Here is a 22,630-nt window from a genome sequence, read left to right as displayed (position 1 = left end):
GAAATAAATTAGTGTCAGCAAAGATGCTGGCCCTGAGGGGGAGAGTGGATTGTGAGATCTCATATCGGTTTGGACTTGAGTTATTACAAGTAACTCATAAATAACGTGATCATGTCATAAGGGAATTCGAATTCGAATTATAAGCGTTCTAAATGATACGAGACTTGATTCGCATATCGAGTATAATTATTTTGAGATACTTATAAAGTTGAATCTTGGAAAGGGATATTGCAAAAGCATTAAACTTTTTTTTTTCTTTTTTTTTTTATAATTTTAAATTTGAGGAGACTTAAAATATTTGATGTGTTGCTTTTAAGATTGCATGTGCAAACATGTGCACAATGTCTTCCAATGTAAACTGTCAGTGGAAATTGTTGGGCAGTTTGGTTGGACTGACTTTTTTATTATTATTATTATTATTATTATTATTATCATTATTATCATTATTTTCTTCTGAAAATAGATCTGCTTAAATCATTATTATAACCCAAAGTTTGAGATGAATTGATATAATATATGTCACATTCCAAATATATAATGAGAAGGGATTTTCACTATTTTATTCATTTATGCTCTCTTAGTGCCTAACCATTATTATTTCTCGAATTCTAAGGTAAACCACGACATGTTATTTTAATAAATTGAAGTAAGTTATGTCACGATTCGTTGATCTACGTATTGTATCATGGTTCGAACCTAAAGTTTCTTACTCTTCAAAAAGTTCATCAACCCAAGCCAAATTCTTCGTTTACTATATGAAAATTGGTCAAATTAGGCTCCAAAGGGACGATTAGAGTAATATGGAGAATAGAGCGTTCTTCGTATTTTTCATGAACGAATGATATCGGGTATGCCTGTAAATCGTTAATCAAATTTATTGTAAATAAAAGTAATAATAATTAGAAATGAATTGAAGAGTGGGGGTAGAAGTAAATTAGAAGGAAAGATGAGTTTTTTGAATGTGGGTTTGTTAGGGGTTTGGATTAATAATGTAATGTGTAGGGTTGAACACCAAACTGCACCCCTCTTTACAACTCAAAATCTCCAGCTCACCATTATTGAGGCTTCTTACGTCCATTTCAAATTACACCTCATCGAACCAATATCAACTTTTATTATTATTTTGATATAATCTTGTTGGTATACACGTAACCAGAGAAGTTCCCATCTTTTATATTGTCGAACAAAGAACGGAAGAAGTTACTAGATGATTAGAAGACATGACGAAGCTGCTAGACGTGGACGATCAAAGGACAAACGAAGAAGGGAAGAAAGATGTGACAAATGAAGGAAAAGATGAAGAACTAAGAAGGAAAGGTAGATTGAATGACGGATGATGTCATGGGTGGCCGAGGAAGCTAGAACTAGAACCTTGTAAGATTAATGACATATACTAATATACTGCTATGTAACCGTAAGTGTTGGGGCTGTTGGGCTGAATATGGGTTGGACTTGTGTTTGGTCTCAATCTCAACTCCTCCTCTCTTTTTGATGTATTTAGGTTTGGACGAGTTGATCCAGTCCTTTGCAAACTGAACCCATATTCAACCCAAATTGACTCGGGTCCAAAAACCTAACCTAACCTAACCCAAAATAAAGAACTAAATAGACACAAACTTAAAAGTTTAGAGATTAGACGTGTAATTTAATCGTATTTTATCTTTTGCTATTATTTGCGGATGAAAACATGCGATCCATTTATGTCGAAGATTGCATATCCATTAGGATTCCATATAAAAACCAAATAAACTTGAAATAGACATTAAATTGAGAGAAAGAGTAGTGGTGAAGCAATGAGTTTGATGAGGGCATTAAATTGAATGTATTTTTGAAGGGTGTGGCTGGTTGGCTGGTTGGCTGGTTGGCTGGGTGGCTGGGTGGCTGCTCATTTTGGGACCCCACCCTTTCAAAACCTCAACTTTGTTTGTCACCAAGATTTGGTGATGGTGAGAGTCCCTCAAAATTGTGGCTCAAAGTGGGTCATCCCTTGGCCATGCATTCCAATCTAATTCGAACTACACAAAAATTTCAAATTTTCAAGTGATCCTCCGAAATCGAGGTGTTTGTGAGTCTCGATTTATCTGAAAAAGAATATTAATGTACGAGAATGAGACAGCTCGATTAAATATAATTCAACTGATTAAGACATTATTTATATATTTAATAGATTAAAAATAATATTTTTATAACTAAAATGATTTTTTAATTTATATGGAATAATCTTCGCTCTTAAAAGGGATGAGTAAGTAAGACTATGTTGCACGATGAATATACTAATTTTATGTTTAAAATATTAACAAAAATATAACAATAATTGGGACTTGAAGAAATGGGCCGACTCCATTGGACTTTGATTGGAGGATGGATGACCAAAATAAAAAGGCTCATTTTTCTGAAATATCCAAAAATAAAAACCTTCTAATTTATTTTTTGTAAATCTAAAATTCGAACCTCTTAGTATTTATTTATTTTTTTAATTTTTTTTTTTAATTCGAGTAAAGTATCAATCAGTAACGGTTTTTATCGGGCTAAGTTTGAGTAAAGTATCAGTATAGGTGTGANATTTTCTTTTAATAACATTTTTAAAGAATGTAATTTTAAATCTTATGATAATAGAATTTATTGTTGTTCGAGTACAAAAGACGTGAAAATCTTTTCTTAATAGACACGTTTTAAAATTGTAAGGGTGACGGTGATACTAAACTAACTAAAGTAAACAATATCTGCCACTGATGACTTCAAACTGTTATAGTTACTATTAGAGCTAGACACCAAGTGGTGTGACCACGATGACGCTAGGCCCCCTTGAAAATGAGTGTGACATCTCATCTGAGTTGGAGAGGAAAATGAAGCATTTCTTATAAGGGTGTGGAAACCTCTGCTTAGTAGATGTGTTTTAAAACGTGAAATTGACGACCATATAGATAATATCTACTAGCAATCATATTTTGTTACCAAATTCGATGTGAAATCTTGTCGCTCCAAATTCTTCCCTATGACTATTTTTCTTTTATCGAGATCGTGTTCGTGTTTTGGGTGTTGTCAATACTCGTTATAGATTTAAACTAGCACGTAAATCTGATTACGATCCAGATTGACCTAATAAAAGAAACGGGATATTTACATTTGGCCACCTAATCCAAATGAAGAAGCAAAAAAAGGTGCTTTTTTTGCAAGCAAAGGCAAAAAGCAGCCAAAATGCTCAATCAATCATCCAAAAACAGCACAGCCCATCGGCCCCACAGCCCCCACTTCCCACTTCAGTCTCATCTACTACTGTCTCTATAGCTACACGTCAGACCTTCCCGTTCCACCGGAGCAATACCAACATTCACCAGCACCTCCTCCGAGGGCGGCGGCGGCCCAACAGAGGACGAACTCCCCTCCACCGCTGACCCACAACCGGCGTCGACCTTACGGGAAGTATCAGAGAGGCAATTACGGCACTTGGGGCAAGAAGTGTGGGAACTCAGCCACTTATCGATGCAATGAACATGGAACCCATGGTAGCATTTGGGCAAAACACGAACCCGATCGCCGGGCTCGAAATCCGCCAAACAAATCACGCACTCCCCATCCATTGCGATTCCCCTGAATTTATTGCTCTGTTTTGAGTACTCCACCGTCGGGAATTTCTTTAATATATTTCGTCCAACGCCTTTCGGATGGATCGCTAAATTCCCGCCGTGGCGAGCCGACGCGGAGGCCAGCAAAGTGGAGCATCGCAAGGCGCATTTGAGGATTGCGTTGAGACCCAAAGAGCAAACTAGAGCGCAGAGGAGGACGGATAGGACCATTACAACGTTCATGTCGAAGCTACCAAACCCAGGGCGGGGCTGCGGCAGCGAAGACGGAGTGGCGACGGCGGTGGCGGTGGCGGAGGGGAGGAGGAACCTTCTTGATGTGGAGATAGACATGTGGGCGTGTCTGTGTTGAAATTTGAAGAAAATGGGAATGGGGGAATTTATTTATACAGCGGAAGGGAAATTAGTGGATGATGGGTATAGGAAATTGGGGAAGAAGAAAGCTGACGTGTCCTTTTTATTTTATTTTTAATTGTTATTAATTTATTTGGTTTGTTTTTTCTTTACCTTTTTAAAGCTTTCTTCACTATTTAATTTTTTTTTAAAAAAACAATCCATTTTTTTAATTTATTTATGCAATTTTGATTAATACAATTTATTGAGAATCAGTGAAATTTTCCGGAAGTTGGGTCCTAAATAGGGTGAATTGTGATCAATCAGGGAGGATAACGAAACATCTTTATAAGGGTGTAGAAACCCCTAAATTTGGGCTGTTACACATTGTTGTCACACGGTCAATTCTAACAAAAGACTGTCTAACTTCCTTTCAAATAGTCATCTGTTCGTTTATTCTCGAGCTCATCATTCCCAATAATGATAGAGATGGCCGTGTATGAGATAAAATTTGATTTAAAATGGATTGAAGGGAATGTTTTAGGGGTAATCAACAATGGAATTATTGGCACGCCTGCCCACTGAGTTGTACGGCTGCCCTTTTCTTCTTCTTATTCTTCTTTTGTTTACTTTTTGTTTTTGTATTTTAGTGATGAACTCATTCTTTTAAACTTTCTTTATGTAACTATTTATTTCATATTTGGTTAATCCAACCTAAAATAATTCCATTTCTACTTCGCAATCCAGAAGATGGGACATAAAGTTGTCTAATTTAACGTGGAACTACCAACTTTCGACCCATTTTTAATTTTAGTAGGGAATTTAACTTTGAATTCAATTCTAGGATGTTTATGATTTCAATAACTCATAATTATTCAACTCAGTTCATAAAAATTAGGTTATATTTGAATTTATTTTAGTTTGATTTGTGTGATGTCCCACATTGGTCGGAGAGGAGAACAAACCATCATTTATAAGGGTATGGAAACCTTATCGTAGCAGACGCATTTTTAAGCCTTGAGGGAAAGCCTAGTGGTGGATCTGGTCACTGTTGGCTGAATTTTTAGAAACTTTTAATATTATTATGAATATAAGAATATTTAACCTGTGTAATAGATGTTTTTGACACGTGTAACAGACGGTTGATGTGACTTATCAACTTTTATATTTGAGTTTTATAAAGATTTTAGTTATTAATATAATATGTAAAGTGAATAATTAAGTTTTATTATTATTATTATTATAAACAACTCTAAACCCAACTCGAAAATAGAGTGTTGGGTTAGTTTGGGTTAGGAACACTATTCGAGTCATTTGGATCACCAACACGACCAACCCGAAATTTTAACTTGATAAAAATAAAAAAAAATCTGTAACCGGATTTATGCATACTTCTATTCAGTTTGAGTTGTTTGAAATTTTTGTTAAATTGCCGAAAAATTATAAAGATTTATGAAAAGATGGATGATAAGACACCAAATTCCCAAATAAAGATTTGATTCCAAGTGGGTTCCAAATTGCAAACTATCCTTTAGATGAACAGCTCAAATCAAATCCATAAAGACTCCATCTTTGTTATTTTAATGCTTCCTTTATAACTTAATTTATTTTCTTTTATAAAAAGGATAGTGTTTATGATACTTAACCTAATTAAATTTATTTGAGTTTAAATTAATATATAGTTTAAGTAAATAAGGGCGCGTGTGTCGATTGAAGGGAATCATAGTTACAAGAAGAAACGTGTCTTATTATAAGGTTAGGAAAAGTTGTTAAAAAGCTTTGTCAAAAAAGAAATAATAACAAAAAAAAAAAAAAAAAANAAAACAGATAGATGAAACTAAAGCAAATGTTATCTATTTGCATCCCTTTTGGGTAATGAAAATGAAACGTATAATCTAATATAGGATTCTATCATTACGTTATCATAATTCTCGAGCTTGTAACTTAGGTATTTATGCTAGAGATATCTATTTAATTTGCAAGGGCGAAACCGTGTGGACACCTGCTTCTAATGGGCGAGGAATGAGGGAGGGAGTAGAGAGAGATTTCCCTGTGTTATCTAAGTGGAACTCGAGATGAAAAAAATACATTTTCCGTCCTCGACTCTGACTACGACTTCTCCCAACCACACCTGACCTTTTTTCTTTCTTTTTTTTGGTGAAGATGTGATTAGAGGATGAAGATTTGAAACATAAATGTGTTTGTTAAGGAAAACGAGGGCATTGAATGGACGAAGCTTGGTTCATAATCTATAGCTCAAAACTCAAAAGTGGATCTACAGCCTCCAACTTAGCTCCAGAATCACATCGTAACGCATACGCTACCCTTGATTCATTTTCTTCTTCTCTTCCCCTCCAATTTCCCCGTCTTTTTCATTTATTTTCAAATGGGGTTTCCTTCTCCACTGATTTGATCTTCCCCACATCAACGATCCTTCGTCTCTTGCAGTGAATCGCAGTCAAGTGGGGTTCCTAGCGCTCCAATTCGATTTTCCGGTAAAGGGTTTCTCTCAATTTTACCCGTTTTGCTTTTTGTTCCTTTGTTCATCGATATGAATTCCAATTCTTCTCACAATACTCATTCCGAAACTGCCAAAGTAGAGCAAATTTTAACTGAATTCTTCCCTAAAACCTTACAAATTATACTTGAATCCAGGTCCCCTTGTAGTATTTCATCGCGTAATTTTAGTGGCGAACAAGTTTTGTCTTCCCCATCTTCCTCTTCCTCCTCCTCCTCTAGTATGAGGCCGAGGGATAAATGGTTTAATCTGGCCCTTCGTGAATGCTCTGCTACGTTAGAGAATATTGATCTCTGGCGTCAGAGCTATCACGAACCCATGGTCATAGATGTTGTCCTGGTCCAGAGACAATTTGGTTTGGACTCGGTTGATGTTTCTCCTAGGAAAGATCTTGTTAGGAACTTGTCCATGAAGGAGTTTGGATGTCAGTCCATGAGTGAAAAGGTTGTCGAGAGATGGATGGTGCATTATGAAAGTAGGAAGAATCGGGATAGTAATTCAGGTAGCAGAAGGTCGAGTAATAGTACTGCTCATACCTATAAGAAAACCATTTTACTCTTGAGATCTTTATATGCCCTTTTGAGGCTTTTACCTGCACATAAGGTTTTTCAGGATATTAGTTCATCTAGTCAAATTCATCCCTTTACTCTTGCTCATCGTGTGTCGTCCTTTGTCGAGCCGTTCTCTCGGAGAGAAGAGGCTGAAATGCAGCATTTTGTGTTCACTCCTGTGGATACTTCTTGTGGTAGACTCTGTCTCTCGGTGTTATACCGCTCGTCGCTCTCTGAAATAACCTCTGAACCATCAACTCCAATGTCTCCTCAAGTAATTCCTGAATATGTTGGGAGCCCGTTAGCCGATCCATTGAAAAGGTTTCCAACACTTCCTGTAACAATAGCAACATCTCATGGATCTTCATCGTCGTTGCCATTCTCAAGACGACATAGTTGGAGTTATGACCAATGTAGACCCTCCCCCCCAATCTCGTTTTCTCCTTCACCAACGAATTCAGAGTCTCATGCTACAATTTCAAATCCAGCCTTTTGTCGTTTGCCTCCTTCAAGCTTGCCTTCACAAATGGTTATGGGACATAAAGATAATATGAATTATGATGAATATTATCCTTCCCTCGTCTTTTCGCCCTCACCACCCATTGGCATTCCTGTAAAGCGATTACCAAACGGTCGATTGCAATCTGAAAGCGCTCCTCAAAGTGCACCTACAGCAAAGCTTCCCCACTCCCCTGCATTGTTAAGCAGACCGAATTTGCCGCCATCGCCTCCCCTCAAAGCGTTTGGACCAGGTATTCCTAGAATCAATAGAGATGTTGGTCCATTGCAGGCAGGCTCTGCATTTGGAAAGGTATATATTTCTGCTTATCATTATTCCCTCCCCGAATTTGCTGTGTTCAATGTCCTGATTGGTTTTTATCGTCTTTAGTCATCATCTTTCGGAAGAGATGAAAGCCGAAGAATTTCGGGCTGGAGGGTATCATCAAATAACTCACCGATTTCTAGAAGTCCCAGTACATCTTTTCCAGATGATTTAGATGATCCAGAGTTTCCTTGCCCCTTTGATGATGATAATGAGATGACAGATGGAGGTAGCAGGTAATGTTGGAGATCACTGCCTTCTACTTTGAACTCTTTTAGTACTTATGTGCATTATATTTCCACTGTAGTAATAAATTTAGAAAGCCTATAATGCCATGGAGGGATGAATTTTACAAGGCTGCTTTAAGTTCTCTTCATCGATATAAGATTAAATTTACCATAACCTAATCGTTTAAACCTTAAACGTTTGAGCTTACTGGTGATTTAACGTAGTATTAGAGTAGGAGGTCTCATTTATTTTTTTGTTAGTTTACCGTAACCCAACAACTTAAGCTTTTGGGTTCGATGTCGTTTTACAGTATTGTATTGTTGAAAGCAATAGTCACCTAGTTTTGAGTTGGAAACCCGTTAGATCATTGGTATTTCACGTTCCACCACGTAGGTGTATGGTCTTATATTTGTCTAGGTGAAAGATAAAATGGCTGACGACATGTACCAAATTAAGTGCTACGTATCTAGATTAGTAATGTGAGAGGAGAACGAAGCACCCTTTATAGGAGTGTAAAAATCTCTCCTTAACCTGCATTTTAAAATCGTGAGGCTATCGGCGATACATAACAGGCCAAAGCGGATAATATCTGCTAGAGGTGGGCTTGGGCTGTTATTATAAATGGTATTGGAGCCAGACACCGGACGGTATGTGAGTGAGGACGGTATTACTATATTGAACAAGACTTAGGTAGGATCCCAAAGATTTCAACAAGGGAGGTTTGATTCTAGGACTACTGAAACTGACTCCCATTGTACTAGAGAGCATTTTGGGGTTAGAATGGCAAGTCAAATGTTAATCTTGGTGTGGGAGGGAAGATTGTTGATATTGTAAGATCCCACTTGATACGAGGCGGTGTCCCAACAAGGACGTTGGCCTCGAAGGGGGGTGAGTTGGGATGGGGTCTCACATCGATTGGAGACAAGGGAACAAGTACTAGACTCTGAATAGGGGTGGATTGTGAGATCTCACATCGGTTGTGTAATGACTTCGAGGTGTTTTAAACAATCGTTGGCTCTATGGTCCGTACTTGAACACACCCACCTCCAATATGATTGTTAACTTAAATGTGTATATCCTTCTTATTATTATTCTTTTATATCCTTCTTGCCATTAGAGAACATAACATCCAATCAAATGTGTATTCTATATCTATTGACTGCCTTATTGAATCTGTACTTTAAATCTCTTCCAGACCCGAGTCATTCGACCCTAAAGGCAGCAGCAATCTCTGCGACATGCTCGAACCCAGTGGATTTTTCCCAATCCGAAAATCACAAGACGCAGCTGTTGGCGCCCTAGTACGTATGCTTCAAAAGGCTCCACCACTTCGCCAAGACTTCACTAATTCAAGCCCGAATCTCTCACGACCCCCGACACCTGGTTCCTCAAGCAGCAGAAACATCCAGCAGCAGGGAACCCAGATATGTGAGACGATAGCGCCTTCAAAGGGTCGGTACGCCGCTTCCTCTAGCATCACAGCCTCTAAAACTACAGGTGATGCATTGGAAGAACTAGAGAGCTACAGAGAGATGAAGAATTTGCTTCTCAGGCAATGATCTCATATCATGTTATGTGCATATTTAAATCATACATTCATTACATGTACAGTAATTAATGACCATATCACAAATAGACTCTGTAAATAATATAAATTCAACTCTTTGATTAGTGTTCAAATAATCTCAATTATTTATTTATTTTTTTAAAAAATATTTTAAAAGCAAACGTAAGCTTAGAAAAAAGGTTTAGTTTGGTTGTTAATAAAGTAATTAAATAAATGATTGAAAATGAAAATATTTGTGGTGACGTGATCTAAAAAAGTCATGATTTAAACTAATAAAAACATTATTATTATTAAATAAACTACCAATTATTATTATTATTATTCCCTTAATTATTACATCAAAACACTTTGGAAAACCTTAATTAATTTATGAATATGATTATTTTAAGCATAACCCATACATACAATAAGACAAATATATTCCTTTCATTCTCACTTATTATTATTATTATTATTAAATATCGAATTTTGAAATAGTAATTTAAAAATTAAAAAATTAAAAAATTAAGAAAAATAATAATTAAAAATGAAGGATGTGACATTGTAGGCTTCAAGTTGTGTCTGGTTGGTGGTATACTTGGGATTTCTTACCTACCAACTTGGTTCCTTTGGAACATTCCACATATATTCTCTCTTTCTCTAATAAACTATATATATATATATATATATAATATAATTAATTTACTTTCAATTATTTCGGTTTATTCTTAGGGTACAATATATGACCCTAGTAGACATTGTCCTCTTTGAGCTTTCTTTTTTTAAACTTTTCCTCGAAGGTTTGAAAAACATCTCCTAGTGAGAAGCTTTCACACTCTTTTAGTGAATGATTTGACACGAATCTAACCCAAATTGTAGTTTTCTTCTTGAGGGATCTGCAGTAACCTCTTGTTTAGATTGGAGGTCACCTTTACCATCTGCTTTTTAAGGATACTTTTAAGGATACTCGGTGTTTTGCTTTTTATTTTTTGAATAAAGAATCTGATTAGTATATTTATCCGGAAACAAATATCTAAACATATAATAGGTCAATTAGCTAGACCCTGTTTGGTTTCTTCTCGAACATAAAATTTGGTAAAAAATACAAAAAGAAATTGAACTTATTTGTAGATAGATTACAACTTGAAACTTTTGTGATTTAGATGTGTACCGATGTCGTCGTCGTTCATATTATAGTAATAGGAGGGAAGGATGAAGTTGATAATGTTATTAAAATTGATGTTGGATTGAACACAAAATGGTGCAATTGATGAGAGGATTAGTTACCAAAACCAAAAGGGAAAACAAAGCAAAGCAAAGGAATATCCTAAAGATCCCAAGATTTGTTCTCCCAAAAACCCCATTATTAATTTAACACAAACATAACTCATTTGTCCATTTCTATGTTGTTTCCAATCAAACACAAACTTAATTCCCCTTTTTTTTTTTTGTTTCTTTTGAAGTCTTCACTATGCCAAATTTCTTTTATCATATATGAATTAAACAACTCAATTTGTCTCTAATTATTACGGAATATGCTAATAATATTTGAACACAAGTTCTGATATGTGTTCTGATCTGGCTATGTGGTTGTTTATTGAATGTAAGAAACTGATTAAAGTAGTAAAGGACAAAAGTACACCTCAAGAAACGAAAGTTTTTTTAAATATAGGAGTCGATAAAGACAATGTTTCAAAGATTTACTGTAAGTTTCAACGTGGTATTTATGAGTGATTGTGAGATCTTTTGACTCGCTAATGCCCATGACTTATCTAAGGGAGTAACGGAATAAACCCTTAAGTGAACTTGATGCTCTACATAGTGAGCGTTACACAGAGCTTTCAAAGTATGAGTCTTGGATGAACAAAAATGTTTTCTTGGTTACTTAATGTCAAAGAATGTGGACCATTTTAAATTAGGAACATTTTTGTAGTTTGTCCAAGTCACTAATGAGGTCATACAAAAGGTTAGGATGTAGATGCGTACGGTCTGAGGTAAACAAAAAAAAAAAAAAAAGTTACGTAGACGTAATATGTAAAAATCTAGAGTTTGAAGTAGGCAATGAGATATTCTTAAAGGTGTTCTCGACGAGAGGTATCTTAAGGGTCGGAGGAAGGGGGAAGTTGAACCCATACTTCATTAGGCCCTTCGACATTATAGATCAAATTGGATTTGTGACATACAAATTAGTCCTACCACCATTCCACTTCGTGGTTCATACCGTATTCCAAATATCCATGCTCGCAAATACTTGGATGACCCAACTCACGTCATAGATTACAAGTCTTTACAAACAGACAATGACCCAAGATACGAGGAAATGACTCGTATGAATTTTTCATTTTGAATTTGGCCGCAGGAACAAACTTCTTGAGATACTTGATACCATATGTTTGTGTGAAACCTTTTGCCACAAGACGAGCCCTCTCAAATGACGTCTACTAGTCCTACTTGTAAATGATGTATATTAAGCGCAACAACTCGATTTCGATCTCGTTGACACAATTGATTGCTCGTGGTTTTTCCTATCACACAAAATAAAGTAGAATTAAAAGTTTTGACACAATAGTGGGAAGATTCTCCCCTAGTTTAGAATGATACCCGGTAGATTCCACCCTAAACAATATTCAAATCACAATAAAATAAAAGGGTTGGAATCTTCAAAATATTAAATCAATAATCATACAATTGGGTTCATGATTACATCAATTTCTTATCATCTCTCTTACAATTGGGTGCTTATGTGGTCACAATGGGGCTTCCACCTCCACAAAATGATACTCATATATGTGTATGTATATATATATATACACACACACAGAATAGTAGAAACTATAGCCCTTCAATATTCATTCATAAAGCTAACAGCTTTATGAACACAATGGAACTTGAACCCATTGATTTCCTCACAAATTACTCTTACTTTTCCCAACAAAGCCATGAATTTGGTGAATGCAGCCTCACAAATTCTTGTTCTTCTCTCTCAGAAAACTCCTCTCAAAATTCCCTCCAAGATGGATACTTTTTGGAATATGCTGATCAAAATCTGCTTCAACAAGAATTGGATCAATTTGATCCAATCAATTACAACTTTGAAGAATTCCTCGCTACCACCATGGATCATCAAAACATTCCAGAAATGGGGGATTCAAGATCAGTTCAAGAAGATGAAGAAGAAGAAGAAGGAAACTCCAAAACTATGTTTAAGGGAATTCAAGCAGAGTTAATGGAAGAAGAGAGCTTAACAGATCTGTTATTAGCAGCAGCTGATGCTGTTGATGCACAAAACCATCCCCTTGTTTCAAATTTGATTCAAAAGCTCACGAATTTGCTGTTATGTGATATGGGTTCATCATCATTCAATCAATTGGCTTGGTTTTTCACTCAAGGGCTGCATTACAAGACTGTTGGTTATGATATTGCAGCTCATGAAATGGCAGAACAAGATCAAACAATGAATAAGAACTCCTTGTCAGCGTTTTTGATGCTGCAGCAGCTTTCCCCTTACATAAAGTTTGCTCATTTCACTGCTAATCAAGCGATTCTTGAAGCATCAGAAGGAGAAAAAATGATTCATGTTATAGATTTTGATATCATGGAAGGGATTCAATGGCCGCCATTAATGGCGGATCTTGCTGCTAAGAAACAAGTTTGCTTGTTGAGACTAACAGCCATTGAACAGGGCAATGAAAATGAACAGAGAAGGATTGAAGAAACAGGGAGAAGGCTTAGTGAATTTGCCAAATCAATCAATCTCCCTTTCAAATTTGATCATATGGGTATTGAAAAAGATGAAAACTTTGAGCAAATTCAAGTGTTGGGTCAGACGGTGATAGCCAATTGCAGTGGAATTTTGCACAGTTTAAGCCATAGAAACTCATCAAAGCTTGAAACTTTCTTAAATGGGGTAGCAAAACTATCCCCTAAATGTGTAGTTCTTGTTGAAGAAGAGCTTTTTAAGGTCTCTAAGGCTCAACCCATGTCGTTTGTGGAGTTTTTCTTCGAGGCTTTCCACCATTTTTCATCTCTTTCAGATTCACTGTTAAGATGCTTTTCTGGGGTTTATGAAAATGGGTTCAAACAGGTGATGGATGAGTTCTTGGGGACAAGAATTTTGGAGTCAGTCAGCCAATTCCCTTGTGATAAAAATGCGATGAACTTGAGGGAAAAGGCGTTTGATTACTTGAAAGGCTACAAGAAAATCCCTTTCAGTTCTTTCAATTGTTCTCAAGCTAAGTATTTGATTACTCTGTTCAGAGGAGATTTCTGGGTTCAGCATGAGAATGGCAGCCTAAGTTTGTGCTGGAAGTCAAGGCCTTTGTGTTCAGCTACAATTTGGGTTCCAACAGCAAAAATATGAACAAATACAATCATTTCATTCTTTTTTTCAATATTGTTATTCTGTGTATATAATATACGAACACATTTGTCTAGCCTTTATATATATCTTAACTAGTTAGGTCCGAGATCAAATTGAATTACTCAGGATTTTAGAGAGAATAGTGAAAGTAATGATTAATTAGAACGAGTATGATTGTGAGATCTCACACCGATTGAGGAGGAAAACGGAACACTCATTATAAGGGTATGGAAACCTCTTCCTGACATACCGTTTTACAATCTTTGTGTAGAAGTTCGAAAAAGAAAGTCCAAAGAATACAATATCTGTAGCAGTGTGCTTGAGCCGTTACAACGATCATCGTAAACATAATAATTTATGAATAAAAAATTCAGTACTCCAATAAACATTGTTCTTCAATCACTTCAGTTGCCGTCTAAAACAGGAGAATTTTCGATAATGAACAAACAAAATGGAACTTTTTTTCTTGGGCATGGACCCATTATAATAACCTTATTTAATTACAACTTCAAGACAAAACACCTGATGTAATAAACTGTTTCTTGGAGCAAAATATGAGGAACAAACACAATGACAACAACTTTGTCTTTTGTTGGGCATATGTTTTTAGGATTCTTCGCTTACTGATGTCGATGTTTTGGTGTTTTTTCACCTTAAAATCTTTTATACCTATGATTCATCCGAGTTGCTAATCTTCGGTTGACTTGAGTTAGTTGAAAGAAGAACTCTCTTATCTACTTTGTATAGAACGATTTAATCAGCTAAGTTATATTCAAAACAAGGTATCACGAGGATCTAATTATGCGTTTTTCCAATATATTCACGACTTTCAAACTCGGTTTGCTCTTCTTCGGTGATGGCAACTTAATCTTCACGGGCCTGCAAATTTTTTTGTTTTTGCAGATACTCAAGTTGATGGTATTACTACTTCATCCCTTTTGATTTTTTCCTTGAAAGAGACATCCAACGGCAGAGAATTGATGCCATTTAAACGAATAGACATGACAAAAATCATTTGTTTTTTTTTTTATATATATATATAAATTTGTAACTTGTACAACATTTAATCATATAAAGATCCGAAAGCAATTAAATTTAATCAAGCAAATGAATAAAGGGTAAGAGTAAAACCTTCTCTAAAAGTTATATTGCTAATTATTAGGTGAATTACTGATAGAATGTCTTCTTCATTCTTTGAATTTGGAAGATAGGACACAACCAATAGTATTCAGCATTATCATCTTCCTCCACCCTTCGAGCTTGGCTTCTCAGATTCCATTGAAGTGAACACGAAGTTCCCAGAAAAAATTGCTTCTTTGTCTGTCAGTTCAAATGCAGAATTTGTCAGTCAGAAATTGAATGAAACTTGCAGGTTAAGAATTTACAGATTCATGACTTCAAAATACTGGGATTTCCAGAGTTAAGACAGATGATGTGATGTAGCATAATTAGTAACTATTTTGATTTGAATGGCTAATTGTTTTAGTTAGTAATTAGTTAACCGTTTACCTAGTTAGTAGAAGGTTGTAGGTTAACCCATTAGTTATCCACTATAAATAGAGGGTTAATTTGTGAGATTCCACGTCGGGGTCGGGGATGAGAACGAAGAGTGTGGAAACCTCTCCCTAGCTGATGCATTTTAAAAGCCTTGAAGGGAAGCCCGAAAGGGAAAGGGAAAGTCCAAACAAGATAATATCCGCTAGCGGTGGGCTTGAGCAGTTACAAATGGTATCAGAACCAGCTACCGGGTGATGTGCCAGTGAGGAGGCTAAGCCCGAAGGGGTTGGACATATGAGGCGGTGTGCCAGCAAGGACGCTGGGCTCCGAAAGGGGTAGATTGGAGGGTCCCACATCGATTAGAGAAGGGAACGAGTGCTAGCAAGGACGCTGGGCCCTAAAGGGGGTAGATTGTGAGATCTCACATCGGTTGGGACGAGAACGAAGCATTCTTTATAAGGGTGTATAAACCTCTCCTTAGCAGACACGTTTTAAAAACTTTGAGGGGAAGCTCGAAAGGGAAGACCCAAAGAGGACAATATCTACTAGCGGTGGACTTGGGCCGTTACAAAGATTCCGTTATTGACTTACTTTTTGTTCATAATAAACATCTTTTGAGGAATCTGGGAAATTTTCTCCTTTGATGCTTGGTTTCATCCTGATGATCTAGACACGACCCTAGGTCTACGAACAAAGATGTAGACCTATTGCCCTATTGATACGAGGTTGAACAAATTTACCATCATTCTTCTCTCTTTAACAATGAACATGGAAGACACGATCCATGAGCAAAATACAATGGAAATTGGGCCAGAGTGAAAGTACTGGGTATTAACATCAGTGCTTTCAATATTCATTCATCCATAAATTTTGAACGATGGGGCAAACAGATTCTCCAAAGCTAAAGCTACAAAGGAGGTTATCTATTAAATATGTCACCTTTCCGTGGAAAGCAAAGTATTATTCATCAGTGGGGAGTCCCATATTAGCTAAAAGAGATGATCATGGATTTACGGAGAATACATCTTCATTGATATGAGGCCTTTTGGAAAATCAAAAGCAAAGTTATAAGAGTCTATACTCAAAGTAGATAATATCATACCATTATGGAGGGTCATGATTCCTAACAAACCATTGAGCAGCTACAGAATATATATGAGAATGTGTGTATAAAGAATAAAATTTCAATCTACCCGTCATGGACAAGAATGTGTGTATAAAGAATAAAATTTCAATCTACCTGTCATGGACAAGCAAGTAACTTCACGACGCGTATACCTAGCCATTGCCTGCATTTACATAAAAGAAAAAAACAAGTCATTGAATCATCTAAAGAATATGTCTAAGAGATGATGGCTTTGACTCCAAATATAAACTTTGGATATGGGATGTTCCCTTAGAATCAAGGTCACATCATGCAGAATTAATCATGGCAAAAACTTACCTGCACTGCTCGTAATGCAGCAGCATCATTTGGCATTGATGATCCATCTTCAGAATATATATTCCTGTAAAATACGACAATCAAATTCTGGAAAGAAGGGTACAAAGGATAATTGTCAACAGAAAAATAAGTCAAAATAATTTATTTAAAAAAGATGCAAAATCATGATACTTATTTTCAGTTTAGGGGGCATTTGGATTGAGTTTTGTGAATGTCCATTCCATTTCGAGAAGGGTTCTACCATGAATTCTTGATAGAGAATGAAATGCCTTCCTTTGAATCCTTTGAAATAGGGAAACCTCCCTTGTAGCAAATCGGCCGTATCTAGGCATTTTTATTTGGGTGGTTGTTGACAAGAAAGTAGTTGTGTTTGACTAAGACTCACAGGATTCAAAAAGCAATCGATAATTCACGGTCAAAAGAAATATTACTTGTTCCCTAATTCTTTCAATGTTTTATTCCTTCATAGACATGGTCGAAAATGTTAGAAAGAATAACTAAAAGGCTAGGAAAGATCCATCATGGAAGTAGGTACCAAAGAGGCTATAGGGGTGTCTCAATTGGTCGTATGCTCGTCCAGTAGATTCACATTGCAGTGTGTTGTTTTGTTGTCACTCGGATTAAAAAGGTGATATTGCATAAAACTTCAAAGGTTACAACTATGAAAATGTAAAGAAAGCCTTACTTCCATATTACATTCCGCAGCTCATCTTGTCCAGCTTCTGGAAGCATGGCAGAATCATAAGCAACAATATTTCCATAAAAGATTTTCTCTAAATCTTTCATCCAACGAATCAAAAGCAAATTGACCTGCCAGTGAAAAATAAAGTAAAATACCTCCTCATATGTAAAGCCTATTTCATGGTAGCATGTATATGTGGTATCACTCACAAACAGTTTTGCACTACAAATTTATGATATTCACAACGTTTCGTCCCTACAGATCTCAATATGAAAACTAAACATCTCAGTTTTCATTGCCAAAGAAGGATGATCTAAAATACAACAAATAATATGGAAGAGATTAAAATAATAATAATATTGGAAATACAAGAAAAAAATAGAACTTAGCTATGTCAAGGAACTCCCTAGATTCCACCCTATGAGCTAAGCTCCAAGTCCTCATTAGAATCCTCTTCATTACTCCACTATCCTCTCCATCCTTTCCAACAATATCCACAGCTGAGGATCTCTTATAGAGTTATTTTGAAGGTGTTTATAAAACTATCTTGTTTATTGGAACAAAAACTAACTCATTGTACAGCTACTTGGGTATCAAACAGGAAAATGTGGAGACACTGAAATTGTGGGATAAGCAATACCTTATTCCTCATTATACAATAATTCTTGCCTTCAATACATGAGTACAATTTATTCAACAGTTACTATCTTAATCTTTTAAGGTGATGATTTTTTTAAGCTTTGAATATGAACATCTTAGAAAAACTTAGGTTAACGAAGTACAAAGGGTGCATGCCATACACATAGAGACATAATATATGCAATAGAAGCATTGAAAATTTAATGAATCTAAATGTTAGAAAATCATGGATTAACATGTATGCGTTGGTTACAAACCCCAGCTTTAGACACTCTTAGCTCCACATCATGATTGTAAATTTCATACACGTATTGCCCACGTTCAACACCTTCCTTTCCTTCTTCTTTCAAGCGTCGCAGGCAAAGCCACATGTGAAGAACAAGCAGAGAGAATGTTGTTTTAAACGTTTTCTCCAAATTGAACACTGCACATTGAGAAGAACAAGAATACCACACAAATTTCAAGCTATTGTTGCCAGCTGTGAACAGAAAAATAGTCACAAATTTGCTAATAATTTTAATTTAGGCACACAATAAAATAATACAGCAATTAATTCTAGCTCCTAGATCTTATAAAGCTCTAGTACTTGAACTAGTTGGACGAAGCCTTTCTGATTACTGTGGGTCAACATCCAGCCATTATATGCAGAATATTTGAATACTCCACCTATTTAAGACTTGGCTCAAGCTAGTGAATCAATGTTTCCCGTTCCTAGCTTGCTAAAAATTGTCCTCGAAGACACTTAGTCCTTTGGTGAGGGTATCACGTATCAGTTTATTGATTTCAAGTAGACACGAAGAGTCGACAAATTAGTCCATTGTCCAGCTTCTCCTTCATGAAGTGTCTTCAACCGCTACTCATTTAGTGTGGTCATGATCCAATGGATTGCATGACATTAACAGTTAGCTTCTTGTCACTGTATAATTAATGGTGTATTCCTCTCGAATCTTGAGGTCTTGTACTATTTTTTTAAAAAACAACAAGAGATGAAAATTTCATGTACTGATTATTTACCATAATGTTTGCAAATTCCCAACTAAATCATAGATGGCAGAAAGGATTACCATCATATATGGCAGGTTTATCAACTTGAGAAACAATTCGCCGGTATATGACATTTGCCGCTCGAATATGCTGGCTTTGTTTACTATAAAACAACATCATCCTGAGAAAAAGACGCTTAATTCCCTCATACTGTGGTTCATCCATTCTCAATGGTGATTCCTTGGCCAAAGCTAGAGAACAAGGCTTGGACAAGAACAATTTATCCAAATGCACCTGTTTATAATCAAATATTTCAGTTGCAGTTGCAGGATAACCAACGAACAAACAATTCAAGCTAAGCACATGAATCCTTGCGAAACTCCAATTCAGAATGAAATAATTGAATCAAAAGCTTGGTTAACCAAAACTGAATTTAGAGAAACCATGAAGGAAAAAGAACATTGATTTCATCTAATACATAAATTGCCACAAAACTAGCTTAAATTGCGAGAATAATGATTAAATCGTCATCTAATGCATAAATTAATAGTGACACACAATTTGAATCGAGGAAAAAAACAAGCACCAGAACTCTCTTGCGGAACTTGAAATTAGTGAAAGAAATACACACCACATGGCCGCTGGATAAACCCTTTCCCAATTGACCGATATTGGGTGCAACGGCGGCTGCAACTTTGGCGTAGCTTCGATGATGGAAAACATGGAGATCGGCACTAATTTTCAAGTGGCTTTCCGCTCCAATCCTCCGGAGATGGCGGGGGATTCTGCTCCACTTCGCCAACATTGCTACTGCTACAGCTACAGCTCTTCGGGGGTTTGGGTTCGGGAAATTGGGCTTAATATCATAATTTTATTTATTTATTTTCTCTTTTTTACATTCAACATATATTTAAGGTTAAGTTAATGTGAGTTGAAAATAATATTAATAATAATAATAATAATGTAGAAAGTTTAAATTTTTATTTAATTTAAAAAACTTTAAAATCTATTAACATAATCCTAAGAGTTTAAAAATTAAAATGTTATTTGATTATGAAATTATGAACATCCAGCAAATCATAACTTTTGAGTCATTACCTTGAGATCCCACTTTGGTTGGAGAGAGGAATGAAACATTTCTTACAATGTTGTGAAAATCCCTCTAATAGATCGTTTTAAAACTATGAGGTTGGCGGCGATACGTAACGGGCTAAGTGGATAATATCGATTAATGGATGGCTTGGACCGTTACAAATGGTATCAAAGCCAAACACCGAGTTGTGTGCTAGAGAGGACGCTGGGCCTCTAAGATGGGTGGATTGTGAGATTCCACGTTGTTTGCAGAGGGAAATGAAACATTTCTTGTAAAGTTATGGAAACATCTCCCTAATAGATTTAAAATCGTAAGATTGATGACGATAAGTGACCGTGGGCTTAACAAACAATAACTACTAGAGGTGGGTTTAAGCGGTTACACTTTAGGTCAATTAGAGAAGACTTAGCATCTTGTTGATAGTTGGTGCACATTCATGCAGAAGGAAACGTGCAGCTCTTGTCTCGACTGCTACTTTAAAGCCTTAAATTAAGGAGTTTCGAACAATAAGTAGCAAAAGAACGATGATACTAAAATAGAAGACATCGACAAAGACGATCGGTCTAAACCATTGTTAGAAGTGGTTTGGCTGAAATACATATTAAGAAGAACATGGTGCATATCAATTTGTGTGAGACCCTGCTGCTGCTGCAAGAAGGATGAGTATAATGATGCTGAGATCTGGTGCTATATCACACCCCTTGGAGCGCTGGTTGGGCCAAAAAAACATGAAAATTGAACAACACTTATCCATCAAAACCTAATGGCATGCTTTCTCAAACAAATTGAAGTGGGATGCCTTTCCTTTCCTGATTTAATTAAATGAATTGGTGTCCCTTCTTCAGGAACCTCCTGCCCTAAACTTTAGCTCACTTTACCATTTCATCATTGCCTTTCATATCTCTTATAGTTTCGTGTGGTTAATCATGCTTCCCTCCCCATTCCTTACCACGTGTAATCAATGTCCCTTCAACCTCGTATTGCAGGTGTATCATAATCTTCGCCTTCGCATACACTATGTCACCGTAGTATTTTTTTTTTTTTTAAACCGTGCAGCGTTATGATCTTAATACGATTATGATAAGCCTTATAAGGAGAACTCAAGTCTCATTCTAGTTTTTCGCCCACCAAACACAACCTATATAGAAACTAAGCTTGTTCGATTATACACGTTGACTATATGTACATGTCAATTATTGTGGCTCTAGCTAACTTGTCTCTACCCTAAGCCAAATTTAGCGAGTTTTCATCTTTCACATGTATTGACTTGACTCTCGAGTCAAATGTCAAAACCCACGCCAAAACTCCAACTTGACTTTCACCTTTTTGCAACTTGACTTTCATGCACACACTTCTTGATGTGTTAGTTAATCATTATCCTCTTCCATCGCATCATGACACTTGTTTGTTTCAACCCTCATGTAATCGGATAGATTTGCACGTGAGGGTCACAACGTACTATCTTTTTAGTACGGTTGCAACATATATATATATATATCTTCAAATCACATGTAATAGGAAATTTTACACGAATCACATTAGAAAAGAATAATACATTGAACAACACAAAAGGAACTTTGTGATAATGTAAGAAACGAAAAACAATCAATTGACTTTAATTTGATCAACTTTTCATGTTCACATTCAAAAAAGGGTATCGAGAAGTTTCTTTCTTGCAAGCTTATAAACTTGGTTCGTATTAATATTGAGAGACCTTTGTCAACTTACTACGTTCTTGCACCGATAGATAACATGTACAAAGATTACCTTGACAAGAAGGCTCGTTATTTTAATCACATTCCTAATATTTCAACTAAATGAATTACGATTAAAACGAAAGAAAGACTAAAGATAAACGATAATCGAGTTAAAAAAGAGGGAATGATTAAGGAATGTAATAATGCATTAATCCTTATGTTTACATCTTAATGAAAGTGGTATCTATTTGTTAAACTTTCTTAATCAACAATAATTACATATGGATTGATGAATGTGTACACAAGCACGCTTCACAAGTTTGACAACAGAAAAGGTTGGGGAGAAATGGAAGCAATTAATTAGGTTTCCCTTTTCTAAAAGTGATTTCTTTTGGCGTTATTCACGTTTTCTTAATCTATTATTTGTAACAATTAAGATTCAGATTAACATTTACAATCTGAATTTGATCTCTGTTGTCGTATTACTTACTTCTCGCATCTAATGGTGATGAGTATCTCCACCGATCATTTGGATGTTACAAAAAAAACGATTTTTTTTAATCAATTATCGTTAAATTATTATTCTATATATATAATAATTAAAATGTGGGCCTATATGGTATAATAATATAACTATTTTAGAGTGAAAAA

At 35.9% G+C, this 22,630-nt stretch overlaps 4 protein-coding genes across 4 annotated transcripts; 2 read left to right on the top strand and 2 right to left on the bottom strand.

Moving 5' to 3' along the window:
• Nucleotides 1–3,057: 3,057 nt before the first annotated feature.
• On the bottom strand, nucleotides 3,058–3,944 carry LOC111781938 (RING-H2 finger protein ATL78-like). Its single transcript, XM_023662680.1, has one exon. The coding sequence runs from the start codon at nucleotides 3,915–3,917 to the stop codon at nucleotides 3,267–3,269; it is 651 nt and encodes a 216-aa protein (XP_023518448.1). The 5' UTR covers nucleotides 3,918–3,944; the 3' UTR covers nucleotides 3,058–3,266.
• Nucleotides 3,945–5,985: 2,041 nt separating this feature from the next.
• Nucleotides 5,986–9,720, top strand: LOC111780978 (autophagy-related protein 13b-like). The gene is made up of 3 exons (XM_023661361.1): nucleotides 5,986–7,797; nucleotides 7,876–8,045; nucleotides 9,233–9,720. The coding sequence occupies exons 1-3, from the start codon at nucleotides 6,469–6,471 to the stop codon at nucleotides 9,594–9,596; spliced, it is 1,863 nt and encodes a 620-aa protein (XP_023517129.1). The 5' UTR covers nucleotides 5,986–6,468; the 3' UTR covers nucleotides 9,597–9,720.
• A 2,735-nt stretch (nucleotides 9,721–12,455) lies between these two features.
• Nucleotides 12,456–13,943, top strand: LOC111781662 (nodulation-signaling pathway 2 protein-like). Its single transcript, XM_023662347.1, has one exon. It carries the CDS (start codon nucleotides 12,456–12,458, stop codon nucleotides 13,941–13,943), a length of 1,488 nt encoding a protein of 495 aa, XP_023518115.1.
• A 1,034-nt stretch (nucleotides 13,944–14,977) lies between these two features.
• LOC111782328 (ubiquinol-cytochrome-c reductase complex assembly factor 1) lies at nucleotides 14,978–20,045 on the bottom strand. Its single transcript, XM_023663188.1, has 7 exons — nucleotides 19,821–20,045; nucleotides 19,270–19,483; nucleotides 18,463–18,629; nucleotides 17,570–17,694; nucleotides 16,885–16,948; nucleotides 16,681–16,729; nucleotides 14,978–15,263 (listed from the first exon to the last, which is right to left on the bottom strand). Exons 1-7 carry the CDS (start codon nucleotides 19,992–19,994, stop codon nucleotides 15,181–15,183), a joined length of 876 nt encoding a protein of 291 aa, XP_023518956.1. The 5' UTR covers nucleotides 19,995–20,045; the 3' UTR covers nucleotides 14,978–15,180.
• Between the last annotated feature and the right edge of the window lie 2,585 nt (nucleotides 20,046–22,630).

The sequence above is a fragment of the Cucurbita pepo genome, chromosome LG19 (assembly GCF_002806865.2).
Source record: "Cucurbita pepo subsp. pepo cultivar mu-cu-16 chromosome LG19, ASM280686v2, whole genome shotgun sequence".
Classification (NCBI taxonomy): Eukaryota; Viridiplantae; Streptophyta; class Magnoliopsida; order Cucurbitales; family Cucurbitaceae; genus Cucurbita; species Cucurbita pepo.
Note: the sequence above shows the minus strand (reverse complement) of the source record. Positions and strands in the feature narration are given on the sequence as shown.